The sequence below is a fragment of the Blennius ocellaris genome (assembly GCF_963422515.1).
Source record: "Blennius ocellaris genome assembly, chromosome: 8".
Lineage (NCBI taxonomy): Eukaryota > Metazoa > Chordata > Actinopteri > Blenniiformes > Blenniidae > Blennius > Blennius ocellaris.
The window spans coordinates 12,384,731-12,404,464 of record NC_137657.1 but is presented as its reverse complement, the minus strand read 5'-3'; the positions used below and the strand labels follow the sequence as shown (position 1 = coordinate 12,404,464).

The 19,734-nt window shown below is 44.1% G+C and overlaps 1 protein-coding gene across 1 annotated transcript in view; it reads right to left on the bottom strand.

Moving 5' to 3' along the window:
• Positions 1–225: 225 nt before the first annotated feature.
• grin2db (glutamate receptor, ionotropic, N-methyl D-aspartate 2D, b) overlaps positions 226–19,734 on the bottom strand; it is a gene marked incomplete at both ends in the record, with an annotated part of 34,515 nt that continues 15,006 nt past the window's right edge. Inside the window, 10 exons of the mRNA XM_080501102.1 lie at positions 226–3,423; positions 4,971–5,206; positions 10,268–10,385; positions 10,493–10,562; positions 13,098–13,258; positions 13,617–13,846; positions 14,751–14,876; positions 15,819–15,972; positions 17,357–17,525; positions 18,075–18,280. Coding sequence (XP_080357228.1) covers positions 226–3,423; positions 4,971–5,206; positions 10,268–10,385; positions 10,493–10,562; positions 13,098–13,258; positions 13,617–13,846; positions 14,751–14,876; positions 15,819–15,972; positions 17,357–17,525; positions 18,075–18,280 — 4,668 coding nt within the window. The remainder of the gene's footprint in view (positions 3,424–4,970; positions 5,207–10,267; positions 10,386–10,492; positions 10,563–13,097; positions 13,259–13,616; positions 13,847–14,750; positions 14,877–15,818; positions 15,973–17,356; positions 17,526–18,074; positions 18,281–19,734) is intronic.

The following is a 19,734-nucleotide window of genomic DNA, read 5'->3' as shown; positions in this document are numbered from 1 at the left end:
GCGTACAATGGAACGGGTGGCAGCTGTGTTGTTCTCACACATGGCTGTGTTAGCAAAAGAACTACTGTCCACATCAGTCCCTGTAGTGATGGTTGCTAGTTGATTACCGATGGTCACCAAGGCAGCCATATCTCTGGTGTTGTCCCTGGCTCCAGCTGCCGTGGCACCACGGTTCTCGGTAGCAGTGGTGCTCGCTCCCACGTCTCCCTCTCTCCTCTCCCCCTGTCATACCTCACTCTCTAGGCTGGAGAAGTGGGCCGACCCTCGACGTGAGCAAAGGCTCTTGGCTTTGAGTGGCAGGTGGGGAGAGTAGAACCTCCGTGGCTGTGGCACAGAGCGCAGTCTCTGATACTGGAGTTTGGCACTGGCTGAAGCCTGAGCCTGGGCCTGGCTGGCCATCCCTACCCCTGCTGGTGGTGACACAGAAGATGATGAGGGAGGAGGTGGGATGGGCATCGGGAGGGAGGTGGGAGACATGGATGGCTGCTGGGTCGGCGACGGCGAGGGCTGAGGTGGATGGTCTGTGGGCTGTGTGCTGAGGCTGAGGTTAGACTGGCTGCCTGATTTGGCCTGACTAGGATCTGGCTTGGGGGGCAAAGGCTTGGGTCGAGACCCCCCGCTGAAGCTGTGGCAGTGGGGGAGAAGCTCTTCCTGGCTATGGGAAAGCACTGTGGTGCCTCTCTTGGAGTGGGATGTGTGTGAGCGGTTGTGTGGATGTGGATACGGATGGGGTTGTGGGTAAAGGCTACAGGAACATATTGTTGCCCTTGTTTCCTCCCCTCGTTCCCTAGATCGGCCTTTGCTCTTCCCTCCTCCACTTTTCCACTTTTTTTCTCCCTTGACAGGAATCTTGTCCATTGACCAGTATCGTCTGGGTGGAGGGAAAGCCGCTGGGGGTGTTGGCCACTGGGAACCCAAACCCCCACTCCCTCCCCCTGAACCCCAACCGACACCCGGACCTGATCCCCAAAAATCAGTACCGATCCATCCCTCAGCCCGAGTTCCCAATAAGGAATCATCTCGGCTGTTGATGCTGCCGCCTTTTTCTCTCGAGGGGTAGGTACCAAAGAACCAGCCTCCACCACCTATACCTCCTATTCCAGTGCCGCTGCCTCCAGGTTCTCCCTCCCAGTATCTCTCAAATCGACCAAACTCCCCTGATGAGCCCTCATCTGAGTAACTATCATCTACTCTTGCCCTGTCCCTCTCTGATTCAGAGACTGCTCCCCGACCAGCCCTTCTTCCCCTTTCCTCCCTCACCCTATCTCTTTCTTCTTCTTCCTCATCATCATCGTCATCATCATCATCATCTTCTGAGTCCCACTCATGGAAAGATAGTCCTTCTCTGGTCTGTGCTTTCTCTTTTTCGTAATGCATTAACAAAGGACGGCGCTCACCGAGTCTACCACTATCATCTCTATCCATCCCACTACTTCTTCGCCGCTTGGATGATGGAAGGAGTGGGTGGAGGGGTGTTGCAGGAGTATTTGAACTATCGCCTCTTCCATTCACCCAAAATTTGACAGAGGCAGGAAATTTGTTTAGGTTAGGGTAACGCTTACTAGGGGTACGATGTCTGGTATGAGAATGTGAGGACTTGGGACGCCTCTCCCTGCTTCTGCTGCTGTCCTCATCTTCCCTGTCATTGCCATCCTCCCCTTCCCTCCTGCCTCTATCCCTCTCACCTTCCCAAGAATCCCGCCCCTTCTCCCCGAACACACTCCGATATTGGGCAGAAAATGAAGAGTAGTCTTGTATTCCACCGTCTCTGTCTTCTTCTCCCTCTCCTTCCCTCTCTTGCTCTACATCTCCCTCCTCTGGCTCAGAACGCTTTCCTCCAGTTGATTTCTTTCTTTTCTTAGTCTTCAGTGCCTTTTTCTTCTTCTTTTTCACCTTTCTGCGCTTTCTCTCTCTTTCACGCTCTCTTTCTCTTTCTTCCCGCTTTTTCCTCTTTTTGTTCTTTTTCTTTTTCTTCTTCTCTTTCTCTTTTTCTTTTCTTCTCTTCTTTTCCCTTTTTAGCCTGTCAGCATCTCCACCCGCCCCACTTCTCTCTCTTTCACTCCAGCTCGCCCACCACTCTTGGAGTTGTGACAGTTGGCTTCCCCCTCGTTCCCTCTCCCTTTCTCTTTCTCTGTCACCCCAGGATGTGCGTGGTTTCCTGGGGGGTATGGGTGGTGGCAAGCGGCCGTGACTAAGGGAACGAGGCCGGATGATTGAGCGTTCCCTCTCTCTTCCTCTCCCTAAAAGGAGACTTGACTCTTCTGTCAGCTCCTCGTCATCATCATCATCCTCTCCATCCATTGCTCCAGTCCTGTCTCGTGTGCTCCTGGATGAGCTGTAAGAGTAGGTGGGAGAAGTGGAGCGAGACGACGAGGCAGATGAAGACGTGGATGTGGACGACGTGGTTGACGAAGAGGATGAGGACGTATAGTGCAAGGATGCAGAAGGGGAAGGTGGAGTATAAGAGGGGCTGAGGGGTACTGGTACTGGAAGTGAGAGCGGGGGAGAGAGGGGGCGTGCCCTCCTCCCTCCTCCCTCTCTCACGCCATCTCGTGCTCCTCCCCTCCGCCCCAAGGGCAGAATGTTCTCGTACAGTGGCCCTCCAGGCTCTTTGGGCTTCTTGGGCCTTCGCTTCCTCCAGAAGGATGAAGGGAGAGGGGGAGAGGGATGTGGCAGCGGGGGTGTAGGAGGCAGAGGGGCCTGACTCTTAGGAGGCAGTCTGGGAGTACCCAAAGGTTTAGCAGCCCCTTTCCCCTGACCTCCGTTGCCACTTCCCACCACCCTCTTCCCCACCCCGTGGTCCACGCCCTTCTCTGAATAGAAGGCCACACTGGCTGGAGGGGGTTGGGGGTGGCCCCTTGGCATAGTCTTGGGGGTCTGGGACCCTGCCTGCTGCTCCATGCAGGGCCCCAGTCCCTCAGGGTCAATGGGACCATAGTACCTTTTATAGCCATCAAGCCCCCCACCCCCTCCAGCAGTTGAAGCCCAATTTGGTGGGACTTTCTGAGCAAAAGGTCCAATGTCAGTAATAGCCCCCCTTACAGCCATTGGATTGGTTGTTGTAGCAGATTTGGGCAGCCTCCAGCGATCCACCACTGCCAGTCGGCGGTCTGGCCGGGGCAGAAAGGTGGAACAAGGCAGGGGTGCACCTGCAATGGGGGTGTTGGAGGGACCCAGTGTTGTTCCAGAATGCACCACGGTGGGAGGAGAGCCTGGCAGAGGCGATTTGTAGACAGGCTGTGGTTGCTGCTGCTGTGGCTGTTGCTGCTGTTGCGCCATGGCAATGACTGGGTTTGACATAGTTGTTGAGACAACATGTGACTGGGATGGAACAGTAACCATTGCAGTGTGATGATGCGTGGGCAAAGATTTAGCTCCACCTGGCGCCGTTTCATCCTCAAAACTACAGCAGCTATACATGCCCTAAAACAAAGAAGAAACCAACACTAAGCACAAAATCACTTTCCAAGTGAATAACACCATGATAAAAACTGAACAGTATTTTTAAAAATAAAAACGGTGGTTTAAAGATGATGCAATAAAGACCTGAGAAATAATAACAAGATGCAAATGTGATGTTTAAGTGCAAAGGAGACACAATGTGTCTATGCAAGATAGGAAGCGAGAAAGCGGAGTGAAAAAGAATGTAAATAATAAAAGAGCATTCCAAATAACTTTCAGTTTTCAAAAGAAATGCAAGATTGCTGTTTTCAGATAAACATCCAATATTATTTATAGAACAGTTTTGCATTGTGTGGCTAATGAAATTGTATACATAAATGCATAAATTACAACACTAGTAGAGAACAACACTAAATTGTCAGAGAAGCTACAATAATCACATGCATATGGTGCGGGTAGTTTCTGTCAAGGTCACTGTCAAAGGAATAGGATATCCTGGGTGTGAGCGGAATTGAATTTCAATTAATCTTCTGAATTGACTGAGCGGAATTGAATTGACCCCAGACCTCAGACTTTCTAACACTTAGACTCAGTAACGGATAAGGGCCCACATAGGCAGGAACACACAGGCTCACACATGTGTTCATTTGGACACGTGCACAGCATTCTAATTACTACTGCATTCCTGGGACTTTGAGAGGCACACGGAAATGGGTTTTAGTAATAGGGATTTATTTGCAGAAATAGGATGTCGTGCTTTAAACAATGGTTTTATTAGACAAGATAGAGGATTGTTTTTCCTTTATAATTACATTAGGAGCCAATTTACACTCATGAAAGAGGATGGTGAGTGCAGGAATATTCAGCAGGTTGCAATCTGCAACCTCACCATCAGATGTCACTGAGGTTAAGTTCACAGTTGTATAGTTTGGTCCAAGTAAAGCTAACTTAGAGGACTGTATTAATGTGTTATAATTGCTTTACTCTGAACACTTCAATCCAGAGTCTGGTGTGCACCAAGCAAACACACCAAAACTGCTGGAACCATAGTATACTTCCATGTATACCATAGGGCTATAGAACTGAAGTCTGCAAACACAAGAAAAGAAGAACAACATTGCAGTAGAGCTTAACTTGGTTTTCTAACAAATATATGTTGGCGTTTACATTCGGTCATTAATTTACTTAACCTGTAGGTGGAATATCAGCTGGTAAAAATACCACCACAACAATCCTTATACACTACATTTCATTTACCAATGCACCTGGCGTTGTTGTGGTAGCTATGAAAGATATGTCAAAAAAATACTAGATGTCCACAGGCTTTCTGTTCACATCTTTTAATCTGCTGCTAAAATGTCATAATGTGTATGTGGATTGGTAACTTTCCTTTTTATAGCTCTGGTTTGGAACAAGGAATTGCGCAAATGTAAACAGAGCTTGAAACTGCAGTAGTTATCTAAAAATGTATCTGTGGACATGTGTGAAACATGCAACATCCAGAATGGCAACAAAAAAGTAAAATGTTTGCTGTGTTGATGAAAAACTACACAAAGAAAATCCCTTACCCTGCTGATTGCTAAGAGGAAGTCCAATTTGCCAGAACTTGTGGCCATGCAGTGGCGCAGCTTCCAGTAGACTAAGTGTTCCCAAGCAAATACCAGCAGGCTGAGGCCCATAGCCACCAGCAGCATGTAGAAGACCCCAGCCATGTTGTCAATGTCCAGTTTACTGCTCATCACTTCAATTTTGTCATTATGGCAGATACCTGACAGCCAAAGGCGCTCCAGCATCTCAATTTCATCTGGAAATAGAATGAGTAGGGTTTGAAATGGGGAGGATCGGGAAGTGAATTGGGTCAAAAGGAGGTAGGACAGTAGGATGAAGGGAGAAATCCAAGAAAATATTGTAAAGAACAATGGTACAGGTAATTTGTCCCCAACAACAAAGGAAAGTTAGACAGAAATCTGCAAACAATAATGGGTTAATAACACAAGGCGAGGGACATTAGCTGTGGTTACATAGACCGCAGTTAGCCCGAATAATTGTCGACCCAATTCAATTCTGCACCATATGAACACTTCAATCTGATCCTATTTGCATAATCTGATTGAAATTTTGATCGGATCGGAGGAGGTGGTGTAGTCTGGGTTTTGATGCAATGATGGTCATTATTATGGTTATTGTCCTACAGTCAGAACTTTCCCCTAAGTTCACCTAACGTCATGACGTGACCGTGTATGTACATGTCATAAACCATAAACACATCAGATTCTTTAATCGGAAAGAACTTAATCTGATGGGCAAAAAAAGTAACCATGTAAAAGCAGCTGCTGTTGACTAGGATTTATATCTGATGGTCATTTAGGCAGGCGGGCAAGCGACAGACAGCAAGACAGGTAGATAGACAGGTATAGGTATAGGAGACACAAGGAGACTGAAATCCTAATATTAATTCTATTACTAATCACAAATTAACAAGTTTGAAGATGTTTGCACATTATCCAAGGTGACTCCCCAAGGTCAAAGGTCATTTAAAAAAAAAACACTGCTCCTAAGTAACAAAGCGAATAGACACTGAGACGGATGGAGGGAAAGAGAGTCCAAAACAATGAAACAGCCCTGAGAAGTAAAATGGCATCGACAACCTAATCTCAACATTGTAACCCAGAGTAAATGAGCAGAGGAGTAGAAAGAGACCAGGAGCCACTGTCAGATGGTTGGATAAACCAAGCAAGCATGGGGAAGAGGGAGCAAGAGGTAATGAGAGAGTTAGGAAGAATGGGTTATAAAGAAAGAGAGGGAACAGTGTTCTTTCTCGTGTCAGGAGAAATGAGAGAGAAAAGGAATGGTAGACTGTGCTGGAAGAAGGGAACCGGAGATGGAGACCGAAAGGCTGAGATTGTGTAATTATGACAAACAGTGGACCACTCCTCCAATTGGAGGTGGATGAGAGAAGAGAAGAGGGCAAATGTATGGAGAGAGAGAGAGAGAGAGAGAGAGAGAGAGAGAGAGAGAGAGAGAGAGAGAGAGAGAGAGAGAGAGAGAGAGAGAGAGAGAGCTGAAAAGAAAAGACCAAAACATAGGAAGTGAAAGATCATAATCATTTAATTGTGCTGGAGGGATGGTCAGAATCTCCATCAAGGTGGTAAGCTCTTGGGGATTCAAGATTCCCATCTATTAACCTACAAGGAACCAGGCAAGACCACTTTATACAAAACTCTGACTTTTCAGGTATGATCTAACTGGCCCGGGCAGATTTGAGTTTCCCTTCTGAACCCATGAAAAGCTGCAGGAGTTGCTGGTTTAACTGCATTGATGGACAGCCAGAAGATGCCGTTCAGGATTCAACAGGCGCAGCATTCATCAAACCTTTCTCACGAAGGAATTTTGTAACCCTGTAACAATAGCAGGATGAACAGCACTGCAAGAGCCGTGTGCCCAGACTGAAAAACTGTAGATTACATATTCTGAACTATTTCAAATTAAATGGTCGAGCAGGGCTTTAAAGCAAAGAAGTCACACATCTTGCAACACCACACTGATCTGTGAAGACTCAAGCTCTTGCCTTTCCATTTGCGCCATCATTAGCTCTGCTTGCGTAGCTTAGATGAAGCTGATCCAGTCATCTGTGTGATCTGGATAATGTGTCTCCTGTAGAACATCATTAGCCAATCGGCCGTGGCCTACAGTTACAGCAACAGATGGACGCAGTGCTTCGGCAGCACGCTGGCAGAATCAGGTAACAACTCCTTGTCTCAGGTTTGCTCATGTATCCGTATAGTTGTTTAAAAGTTCTAGGCTGAGGTAAAATAATACTACTTATCTAACATATAACACCAGGAGTTTATTACCAACTCTATTCTCCATTTAAAGAACAAGGTACTCCTGCAAGCGATGGTGTGGCTTCCACAGAGCCTCGATGTTGAGCATAAACAGGTTTACATTAAGCGACAAGGCTTACTACATCAGAGTATATCTATTCTCAGTTCTCCATGATGGTTTGAAACAACCACTGGGAAAGTCCGTCAGAAGCTGTGTGCAAGAGTGTTGAGATAAACTGATGCTGCTTTGAATGCAGAGAGTGGTCACACCAAATGCTGATAGTCTCGGACTAATTCACTATCTAATTTGTATTAGCACAGTATTTATAAATCACTCTTTCAGGCTTTTTCATTCATACCCTCCTGAAACTTGTGCACAGTATTGTATACACCAAGACACACAAGGTCTGTTTTCTGGACTTCAGAGTCTCGACTCACTACATAGGATTTATTGGTGTCATTGACCTTCAGTCGCAGCTGTGCGCCAAAACAGAAGCCTGATGTGAAAACAGCAAGTGTCTTAGTAAAGGCTACTGATAAACAGGCAGTCTCCTCTCCCACCTCCACTCCACCAGTCTCAGCTGAATCCTTTCTCCGAGTCCTAAGTCTCATCTCCTGCTGTTGCTGCCATTTGACTTCTAGTGATTCATCTTGTGCTTCTTCGTCTCCTTCTTTTAAATCTCTCTCCGTTATCGCTGTGCCCATTTCTTTTCCCCCCCTTAGACCTTTGTGATGGCAGTTGTCTCTACCTTTCAGTCACAGCCAGCTCATGCCTGCCAAATCTGACAGGTGTGTCAAATTCACACTCCACCTATGTTGTTCCTGGCAGGTCGGGTCAGGTAGAGCTGGCAACACTGCAAACACGAAGCTGGCATGCACCACAAAGACACTATTTAATAACGGAATCTGTGCATGCCTGTGTGTGTGTGTGTGTGTGTGTGTGTGTGTGTGTGTGTGTGTGTGTGTGTGTGTGTGTGTGTGTGTGTGTGTGTGTGCGTGCATGCGTGCGTGCGTGTAAATGTGTGAGTACCCACACGAACATAGGCTTTAGCAGTATGCCAAATGTGGCAAGATGCCAGACATGTCCAGAGACAGTTGTTGAGCAGTAAAACATGACCTGTACAGTCCTGTGCTTTTATCACAACATGAAAAATCTCCCAGCGTTCATTTGCAAGATCTCGAGAAAATAAATAAATAAATAAATAAAATAAAAACACTCTCCCAGCCAAGAACTGACCCAGCTTCTCACATTTTTAATATCTACTCAATGAATAATATATCCTTGAAATCAAAATTATGATACTATGCAAAATTTTAAAAAAAATGGAAAGGGATCTGATAAGGGGGAAAGAAATCTGGGTACTTCAGCAGTTTTGCGTTTATCAGGGAACAAGTTGTAGTGAGATCAATGGACCATCTCTTGAAGCTCTGCTATGAATCACCAGAGGCAGCAACAAGGAGAACGACACACTGACAGAGTTAAGAAAGCAGTGATTAACATCTCCAGTGCTCTTCTATCACGTAACGCCATTGCAAAATGATGGGACTCGACACAGCATTGCTACAATACTGATGTAACACCGTGACATGTCTTAGCCCGGCTGAAGGTGTGATGCTGAGTTCTTGAGCCGCAGGGTGATTGTGGAGATGCAGCCTTTAAGGGCATGTTGAATGTGAGCGAGCCCCCCCCCCCACCCGTTCACTTCTCTCTACATCCAAACAAACTAATCCTCTTCCTTAGTAATCCACTCCAAAAAATGCCTGCCGTCAACTACAACCTTCAGCATTCAACATCACCACAGAACCACATCCATGCAGCGTGCGCAGCTGATGTTGAAGGTTTTTGCTGCACAGAACAGCAGCGAGGACAAGGGCGTCTACCAGGAATTAAAAGAAATAAACATAGCATGTCAAGGCTGTCTGGGCGTTCTGTTTTGGTTGTACACAGACACAGACACAGACACAGACACAGACACACACTCACACACACGCAGCCTTCTCCAGGTCCAGCTATTCAGCTCCAGACGCCAGTCGTATTTAATAGATCTTGGCACTAAATTGACATTATCAGTGTGTAAGCTGGGAAAGTTTCTGTGTGCCAGCAACGGCTAAAGGGCTTTGTCCGCCACGCCATAAGCAAAGCTGATTTAAAATATGAGGACAAGCAAAAGCAGCATCCGACTGAGACAATAAATGCGTGTGGCGACTTTGTAACATGACAATCAAGAATTAGTGTACTGACAACTATTTCTAAAAACAGATTCTCTCTGTCAAACACAAGGAACCGTCCGCTCGCTGATTAATCCTGGACACAAGTGAGCAAATAAGACAAACGGAAGACTAATATTGCTCTCATAACTGTCAATTATTTAATAATACAGTCTATTTTCTCTTTTGGTTCAGTGGATTTTATCCCCCCGGCAAACATACTATGTTCAGAGTATTTTTCAGGTTGTATTTCCTCTCACATTCCTTCACTTTCTGTGTCAGTCTCAGCTAATCTGTGATAAGTGTAAATCTGTCAGTGCACAAGTTGACTTTTTTTTCTTTTTTTTTTTTAACACTGACTCACACAACTAAAGCCTTTTCGAGCAGGAGAAAGAGAAAACGGGAGAAAGTCAAACAGGCTTCACATTCACCGCCACTATTCAGTCATTTTTGCTATAAAACAGTCCGACAATTAATATTCTCCTTGCTTTCACCTCATTTTTATTCCTTTTCTCTCTTCCAGACAATAAAGAGACCAGGAAATCTCTTTAAAAGCATCATCAGCCATCTCCGAGACAACATTATTCCCTCTGTTACAATCAAAACCCCTTGCCAGCCATCGCTCTCACCTTATATTCCCCACATCTGCTACTCAACATCCTCTCATTCATCTACCCCCTGTGCTCTCTTTACAACCCCCCCCCCCCCCCCCCCACCCTGGTGCTACTTTGTCGCTCATTTCTCAGCACTATCACTTTACCAATAACCTTCCCTTTGCCCCTTCATTGTCCTAATTAGTTTCTTTTCTCCCCTCCTTTCCCCGTGGTTCTTACCATCTCCCACCAGCTGCAACAGAGCCAAGTCAAGAGGACGTTTCCAACGTGAGTTTTTGTGCAGGGCGATACCGTAGCCTGTGGTGGCAAAAACCTTCCCCGAGCCTATGGTCATCACCTTGGAGAGAGGACAACATTCAGATGTTGAGAAACGTACAAAAGCGTAAACTCATGTCAAATGCGTGGGAATGTGTAAGAGGCGACCGCGAGCGACTTCATCCTCACCTTACAACCTTCGTCCTTCCTGGCCATATAGTTCAATACTGCAGCATCATAAATAAAAGCATCCAGTTTCCTGTAAAGGGATCAAGGGAGAATTCATTCATCATTTAATGGGAGAGCAGCAGCAGAGGTATACAGAGAATGGCTGAGGCAGGGGAGGAGATATAAAGGTGTTTCTCCGCAATATACCTGGGAAGCGAGTTGCGGTGCGAAAATATGAGGCAGACAAGGCACAGAGAATGATAGGGGGGCATAAAAAGTTAAATCATGACAGGAAAAGGAAGAAAGGGGTGGAATAATAAATAAGGCTGGGCAAAAAGAGGGAAAACACAAGGAGAATATAATGAAGCCGAGATCGGGGAGATGTGTGTGTAAAGGAGAGGGAAGGTGGCGGAGGGGAGGAAGAAGATGGGGATTTATACTGTGCGAAGAGCATAGTGACAGGGCGGGGGGGTTGTGAGGGGGACAGATTTACACACTTCAGGGGGGGAAAAGACATGGAATAGAGCCAGAGAGTGATGAGGATTATAAAGTTTAAATACAGACACACTGAGAAAGCGCACGAGGAAAGGAAAGAATAGACCAAAAAGGAGACGAAAAAATAAAAAGAATCAGTAACCTACGAGGGCAGCTGAGCAGAGAGTAAAAGCACCAGATAAGCTCTGAGACATATTAAAAAAAAAAAAAAAATGCAGGTGGAAAGCAGGACTTTCTCATTCTGTACGTTTTAACGGCGAGTTATAATTTTGGTGTCAAGGCAATGGAGGGGTGGGTTATGATGACAGAGGCTTAGGATAAAGTTAACTGGGATAATCCAACACATGACGGGTGATAGAGATTCTACTAGAAAACTGAAGAGGGATGCGCTGTTTGCACTGCGTGGGGGTGGGAGAGAGCAGAGGGAAGAGGAGAGAGAGGTAGAGAGGGAGAAAGAGAAAGAGAGAGAGGTACAGTAAAGGTGAGAGAATCTGCTTGTGAAAGAAGCGTGTGTGACAAAAGATGTGAAATGTTAGGTGGAGTTGTAAGGAACGGCGTTCTGTGTGATGGGCCATGGGATTTACAAAAAACAATGTCAACATGTCACATCTGTTTCTTACTTTATGATTCGTGATATCAAACAACGACATCATTACCGATCATGATATTGAGAATGGGGCGGGAATGTAATGGTTAAAATTATCAATGTCCCTGTTTTGAGACTGTGTTGGGTTCAGGGTCTCCACTGTGTGTGGAGACCGTGCGTGGAGATTGCATGTTCTCCCTGTGTGCGTGTAAACATTGACTAATTGGTGGATGGTGATGGTTTGTGTGTGTGCGTGCATGCGTGTGTGTGTGTGTGTGTGTGTGTGTGTGTGTGTGTGTGTGTGTGTGTGTGTGTGTGTGTGTGTGTGTGTGTGTGTGTGTGTGTGTGTGTGTGTGTGTGTGTGTGTGTGTGTGTGTGCGTGCGTGCGTGCGTGTGTGCTTTCTGTGATAAAGCAGAGCCTTTAGTCAGCTGGGAATGTCTCCAGCCACCCACGATCCTGGGCGACTGGAGGTGTATAGAAGATGGATTATAATAATAATCATCATAATTATAATGATAGCGACACATAAATGCATTTTAAATAGATGTTCAAATAATTGTTAAGTAAATGAGGCATATGGTGAGATTGTACTGTATATTCTGTAAATACCACCTGCTGTTTCACAAGGTCAAGGATGAACTTTCAATTAAGCAAACGGATGATAAGTCTTTTAATTGCTCACAGGAATGGAAATTCATCTGGTGGGCGACACCATCTGCTGAGCAAGACCACCAACCGAAAACCTTGCTGTGACATTGTGCTTTCAATGAATGCCAGGATGTGACTGTGACAATAACTGTGAGAGAAATGCTTTTAGTGTCAGTTTACAATGGCCATGTTGCGATTGTGGGGAAATATGAAAATGAAAGCCAGAGCTTCATAATATATTGAGCCGGAGGTTGAAGACCTGTGGATTTTAGTTCAAAATATCTAAATGATATAGCCCAATTGTGACAGGCTAAATCCATCATTTAAACGTACTTGCTTATTAAACAATGATCTACTACTTGGGAAAAGACAAAAAACAGTGTTGGCTTGAAACAACACATAATGGGTAAAATTCATAAATAAGCATATAAGGTGGAATGGAAGTATCATTTATGCCTTTGTAAGGGTTTCTCTTCCATTCATCAATTTGTTTATATTGCTTTGTTCAAGTTAGAGTTGCCGGGGTCTGAAGCCGACTCCTGCATTCAGTAAGCAAGAGTACATTCATGACAGGTCACCAGTCGCGATAGGTAACAGAGGAAACTCATGCACTCACAGGTAGAACTTGCAAACTCTACACAGGATGCCTCAGCCCAGTGCTTTTTAATTTTTTTAAGTTTTACATTTGCAAATTTGTTTAATGGTACAATCTGTTGGTTATTGTAGTTTAGTGACTTGTTAAATCAAATAACAAAGATCAATTGGAAAGAAGAAAATGCACTAAGTAAAGAGTACTTTTGCAAAGTATGCTTGAAAAGAAGTTTAACTGCACAAAGATGCAAAAACACAGAGATGCATTATGATACATGTATCGTCTCGTGCTGTGGCCGACTGACCCAGTCTTCAGATTCAGTATGGCGTCCTCCACTCCTCTCTGGTTGTATTTTCCCATGTACTGGTGCATGTCTGGGTAGTTGGAGCGGATGTTTTTTTCTGTGCTCCCGTTGGGCACCGTGCCAAACTTCAGAGGTGGGTACTGCTCCTCGGGATGCTGAAACTACCAGAGCAAAGGGAGGTGAGGGAGGGAGGCGGAAGGGGCATGAAACACACCAGGCTGTGCACCAATCTGTCTGACCTATTTCTGTCCACTTCCCAGACTAACTCACAACTCACTCCAAACACAGTCAAATCTTTGAGATGAAAACAGTCTGTGGACTTAAAGTAGTATTTAGGAGAGTGTCTTTTAAGTATTCAACAACTGTGGCAATTGAGTTATGTTAAATGAGATTTTATTCATTTGTAAATTCCTGTGCTTTAATCAATTTAACATTCAAATGCATGGGATTTAGCTCACTCTAAGACTTTAATTCTCCTACTGCTTTCTCTACTTAATCAGTATTCAAGAAGTGAAGTACCTTCTTGTCCGAGAGTCCTGACACTGTGTCAATGTACTCCTCCTGGATCATGAAGGCAGCCAGGTTAGCAGTGTAGGAGGCCAGAAAGATGACAGCGAAGAAGGCCCAGATCAGCACCATGATCTTGCTTGTGGTTCCTCTTGGGTTCTCCACCGGCACAGAGTTGTTAAAGACAATGGCCCAGAGAAGCCACACAGATTTTCCTATTGTGAAAGTGGACCCTCCAGCCTCTGCCCAGAATCATAAAAAGAGATAGAAAAGGTGAGAAAGAAAGTCTTTTTGACTGTAATGTGTTGTTTTTTTTAATTATTATTTCTTTTAACCAGAATGCATTGGAGCTAGTGTATCCAGCGGTGTGTGACTGCAGATGAAGCACCTGGTTTCAAATAAACTTCCCTGAATGATCTATAAAAAAAAAGGTTCTCAGAGTATGCAAGGAGAAAATAAAAATAGCATGCAATATGACACCAAACCTGGTAAGCGAGTGACTATACATTTCAAGCATGGCATCTTTCAATTCAGCTAAAGCGCGATCATACAAATGATTAAACCACATGTTGCAAATCAATCAGAGGGCTTTAACACACGCTCACGTGGTTGGAAGAAAGAGGAAAGGAAGAGCAGAGATGAGAGTGAATGAGGGGCATATATGTAAGGATGACAGAAAGGTAGAATTATGTAGAGCACAGCAATCATGCAGTAAAAGAGGGGAGCTGGCTGGGTATTCGACCAAAGCATCAGGCATACTGAATATCACAGGGGTACAAACTATGCTGCTGAATAATGAATGACTGCTTCAATATCAAGAATAGTTGGACGCGGTTCAACAAACTGTATGTATAATTTTCTTTTAGCCATACTCGCAGTTAAGGATTCAGGGCAGCATATTAATGAAAGCCATAATGTAAAGTTAATTTGGAATGTGACAGCTGAACAGAAGCAAGAAAGCCATACAGTTCGAAACAAAAATGATGATTATGATGCTTAAAAAAAACAACAACAAAAAAACATTTCGACTTTGATTTCCTGAAACAATTTTGCAGGATGCGTTTGGGGATTCGTAAAATATTCTCTTCTATTCTAAAGACCAACTCATCAGAGCAGAAACACAGACGGCTTGAACTCATCACTCACTCTTGCCATTTTGGAGACTGCGGTTGTAGCCCACAGGGCTGAAAAACTCAAAGATGAAGACAGTCACAGCCACGACGGTCAGGCACATGACAAACATCATCACCCACACTGCTGGGCTGTAGGGCTCTGTGACAGGAAACAAGGACATGCACAAAAACATACAAGTGAAGACTTGTAAACCTCTTTGTGCTGCAATCATTGCCATTGTTTCAGAAACATAGCACATTGTGTGGAATCTACATACCTAAAAAGAAATAATCATATAGTTTTTTTTTAAAGTCTATAATCATAAAAGAAAATGAAAGAAGAAGAAGAAAATTAGAATTGAATGAATGAATTCTAAAACTTTTCATTGGGGTGAATTATGATTGTTGTTTTTTCTACCTTTGCTATTTTTAATCACATTCCTGAAGAAGTGAGTTTTCTTTGAAATTAAAACAGTAACTTCTGGTGTTGCCATATTATCCCTGGGAGTAATTTGTCAAAAGGGCTTCAGTGGGATATTGTTGGCAATGGACGATACAATAATAGTATAATACTGTTGAGTCTCTAAAAGCGGCCTGTAACCATGTACCATGAACCTGTAACACTTTAGGTCTTGCACCATAACTTTAAATGGCCAGCTTTTTAATAGTTAATTACATTTATGACATGCATTTTTACAAAACCATTCAGTTATAAATCTTCACATTTTATTAAAACAAATATTAGCATTGCCCTCTACTCATTGATCCCCTCCACGCCACCCTCTCATTCCATCACAAATCACAGCCAGTGTTCTCCACAAGTCCATAAAATGTTTCTCTTTTTTTTTTTTTTTTTTTTTTTATAACCATCTCAATGCAGTCTATAGGCCAATAACACTGTTCTCCCACTGGAGCCTTGAGTCTGCTGACGGAGTGAAAGTAAAAGTTAAGAAGAGACGAGCGGCTGAGAAAAAAATTTAAGCTAATCTCGATGTAAAAACCAGCAACCAAAGACTGCAGTGTTTTATGCAAGCTCGACACTTTGCAATTAGATTAGATTCTGTACATCAGCTTAGCGTTTCCCACAAACATGGCCGCTTACCTAAAAAAGCTGATGGTGAAACTGTGCCGTTGCTACGGGAGACCATGACACTGATCCCGGTCTCCACAAATGGCACAGAGAAATCCACAACCTCTGACCTCTCCTCATTGATAGTCAGAGAACCGATGGCCATGTCCGCTCCCTTGTACACCACCTACAGGAGACAACAGCAGTGATAAGAAAGGAACCTAATTAAGGGAAATGCTTGTAGTCGTTCGAGACAAAGCCAATTTTATAGCCAACAAAGGTTTTTGTTTTTTTTTCCTTCCAGGTAGGAGCCTGACATTTCTACACCATGACCCCTTGTGTGAGGAATACCAAGGACTCAGTCCAGTACAAATACTGAACTCCTGTCTTTTGTGCATCTCTTTAGCATTTGTAATGAGCTCTGGCCCGTCTCTTCCCTGACAACATCTAGCAAAACCTCAAAACCGCTCTGTCTGCTGATTGTACAAGTGAAATGTTAATCTACATTAGACATGGCACATCCACTCTTCAGAGCAAATCAGCAGAAAAATGAAGCGGAGCGGAAAGCAAAGCACCCTCCTCTCAACTTTGGCAAGTCTCTGGATTACCTGATCAAAGAATGCCAGGCTTTGGAACATCTGATCAAAAGACAGACATTAGTTTGAGAAAACAAAATTCACTTGGCCTTTTGCATGTTAAAATAGATTCGACAGACAGATCTGGCCTGGGCTCAAGTTATAAATGATAGAGCAAGAGTGCACGGCGGGACAGTTTTGGAACCTGTGACAACTGGCGTTTGGCAAGATCCCTTTGGGACAAATATAGAAACGGCTGGGCGCTTCAGTGAAACAGCATCGATCTCAGTATGACTGTGGGTATGTGCTCATGCGTCTCTGTTTATCTGGGCCTCTTTCTCTCTGTCAGCGTGTCTGTTTTTCTTTCTTTTTCCCCCCTCTTAATAGGAGATCATGAACCACATTGCCAAGAAAATATCAAGAACTAATCGCAATTAGCCAGGGGGGTGTCTGACAATGTGCACATGTGCTGCCGTGATTGTGTGTGAAAAAGAATGTGTCTGCAGATTAACACACTGTAGGGATGTTTGTTACTGAGCAAGTTCACAGCGTGAGTTAGAAATCAAATCTATTCCTTCATTTTCTTGAACCGGGTGTTTTTCGCACCCTCATCCATTGTACAGTATGTTTGTGTCGACACCTGAGTGTGTGTGTGTGTGTGTATTCGAGTAATAAATGACAGTTGTCTTATTTCCAGCTGTGGTTAAGTGGCAATAACTCTCACGGGGATTGAAGTGACACGTAGCGGTTAACTGGTCACCCAGGACACGAAGTGCGCACACTACGAAATGCTACCGTCCAGCACATTCACAGAAAATGCATCACAACATTTGCAAAGACGCAGCAGCGCAGCAAAGATGCAGCAACACACACACACACACACACACACAAGTGACACAGGATTGACAGTGAGAACACATTGTTCACAAAGGCAGACAGGCAGAACCACAGGCATCCATATGCGCGCACACGACACACACACACACACGAACTTGCCTCTCCAATCATGCCGTTCCAAACCCCATCAATTTTCTTCCCATGTTTCCCATTGGTCACCAAGTAAAGGTCGTAGGTGAAGCCAACAATTTTGGCCAATCTCTTGAGGATGTCGATGCAGAAGCCCTTGCAGCATTGCTTCATGGGAGCCACTCCCTCGTGGAGGGCACTGTGTGGAAGAGATGGCACGGGAAAGGAAAGGAAAGGAAAGGAAGAGGAGACAAAAAGAAATGGTCATAAGGAAGGAACTGTGTGCCCGGGCCCTTGCTGACAGGTGTGATCGACCAGTGTAGGATAGTTGCTGTCATCCTTTCAGTAGCTGATGAACCATAAAGCTCCACTGCGGTCATATCTGATTCCAGACCCCTGAGTCATTCCCCTGATCCACTGGAGAGCAGTCTGCTATTGATTAGGGCCGAGGAGTGAAGGGACCACAGTTTTGATAGGTGACTGATGTCACCTCAAGTGGAATGGCATCATGAGAGTTTAGTAACACCATTCACAACTCTGGTGAACAAGGCAGCTAATAAATGCTTCCCTTTTCCCCTCAGAGATTAAACTTTTTTTATATTACTTCCCTAAAGTGTCATTTATGAAAATCAGCATTTCAATATTATATTATGAGATACAGTAACAATTGCATATGTAATAAAGCACATCAGCCCAAAGTCAACCCAATTATTTTCTGAGATTTCTCTTTCACCCATCGCAGTCTCACCTGGCATTAAGAGGTCGTCTGCAGGGAACTGAGTCACGGATGCAGGTTCCAGATGCAGGATCTGCGAGCTCCACAATGACAAATGGCCTTTCCTCCAGTGTGACAACACGCAGGTGCTGGGCATCATCAGGTGGTTTAAGGAATGGCCCGTAGCGAGACCAGGCAGGATACCGAAGCCTCAGCACGCCGTTCTCCCACCAGCCTACCTAGGAGAACAGACAAGGGAAACATTTGAGAAAAGTAGGGAGCACAGACAGGAAGCCTTTATTTCATCCATTTACTCACATGTTACCTTTGTTGATAATGATAAACAAACACGTCATCTTTACGGTACTCAACACGAAGCATCAGTCAAACCCGCAATCCCATTCTCTCAATTACAGTGCCTCACATTTTCTGACTTCCACTGACATCTCAGGTTATTAAAACAAAGGTTTTCCAAATGCATGACAGAATCAGTTCATGTTACCGTTTTTGGAAACAGAATGCTTTCAAATCAGAAAATATTCTGGCTTGAACAAGTCCCTTCATCAACGGCTTTTTTTTTTTTGGAGGCTAAAGTGTCCTCAGTACAATCCAAAAATACCTTTGTGAAGAAGTGTAATAGGTTATAATTTAAGAACTTGCACAGAGTTACACATCTCAGTGCTACAACTTTGCTGGAGGTCCTCTCACTGGCTGTCTTGGAAGAAAGTTGGAAAGAAAGGTTGGATAATAATCCTGAATGTGTTTCCATTAGACAGGTTGATGGCACTGTGTGGGATGGTGGAACCACAGCAGATGTGAGGAGGCTTTTATACATCTGATTTATGCTGATTTACACCACATACACAAACAATCTGGAATCTGATTGGCTGGAATGTATGAATCACCTTTTCCCCAATGAGACATTTTAACCACTTGAGGTGCTCTTTAATAGAAAACAAACCAGTGTCGAACTTAAGGTTAAGGCAGCAGCTGCTGAGTTTCTGGTTGAGAGCTCTGAACCAAGAAGAGCTGTTAATGCAGTCACAACAAGAGGCATGCAAATGTGAGTTAAGATATGCAACATATCTATAAGGGAAACTCGGAAGAAAAAAAAAAAAGTGTTCCAAGTCAATGACTTAACTGAGGCCAGAACAAAAGGTGAATCGTTTTCCACCAGATGAACTCAAGACTCATGTTTATTTTTCAGTTTTCTCATTCTTGTGTCTGCGTCAAATCTTTGGAAAGTTTCTCCAGATTACACTTTGACCTGATAAAAGTAACTGCTTTGAAAAGGATGTGAGGGTGACCTCCGATATTATGCCACATACACTGCTGTTGTATGTTGAACGATAAAATAATAGAAACCGCAAGTAAGAAAACAAAATAGTTTATATAAACACATTTTCTTAATGTCTATTAAGACAAATACACCGTTTCTGACGCCCACCAATAAATGCTTCATAGTTGTTTAAAGCATCTAGTCTGAGTAACTATTAAAGAAAAGAAAAAAGAACAAAATGTAATTCAGTAATAAATTAATGGATTTCTTGGGTGTACGTTTTTCCATTAACATAACTAAATGCTACTTTTCATATCCTCTGCATTAGGTATATCTAATCAAGATTAAAGACCACCATAGCTGGTAGTTTATTACATTGAGCCCAGCATGGTAGACAGACTGCAGAATTGGGTA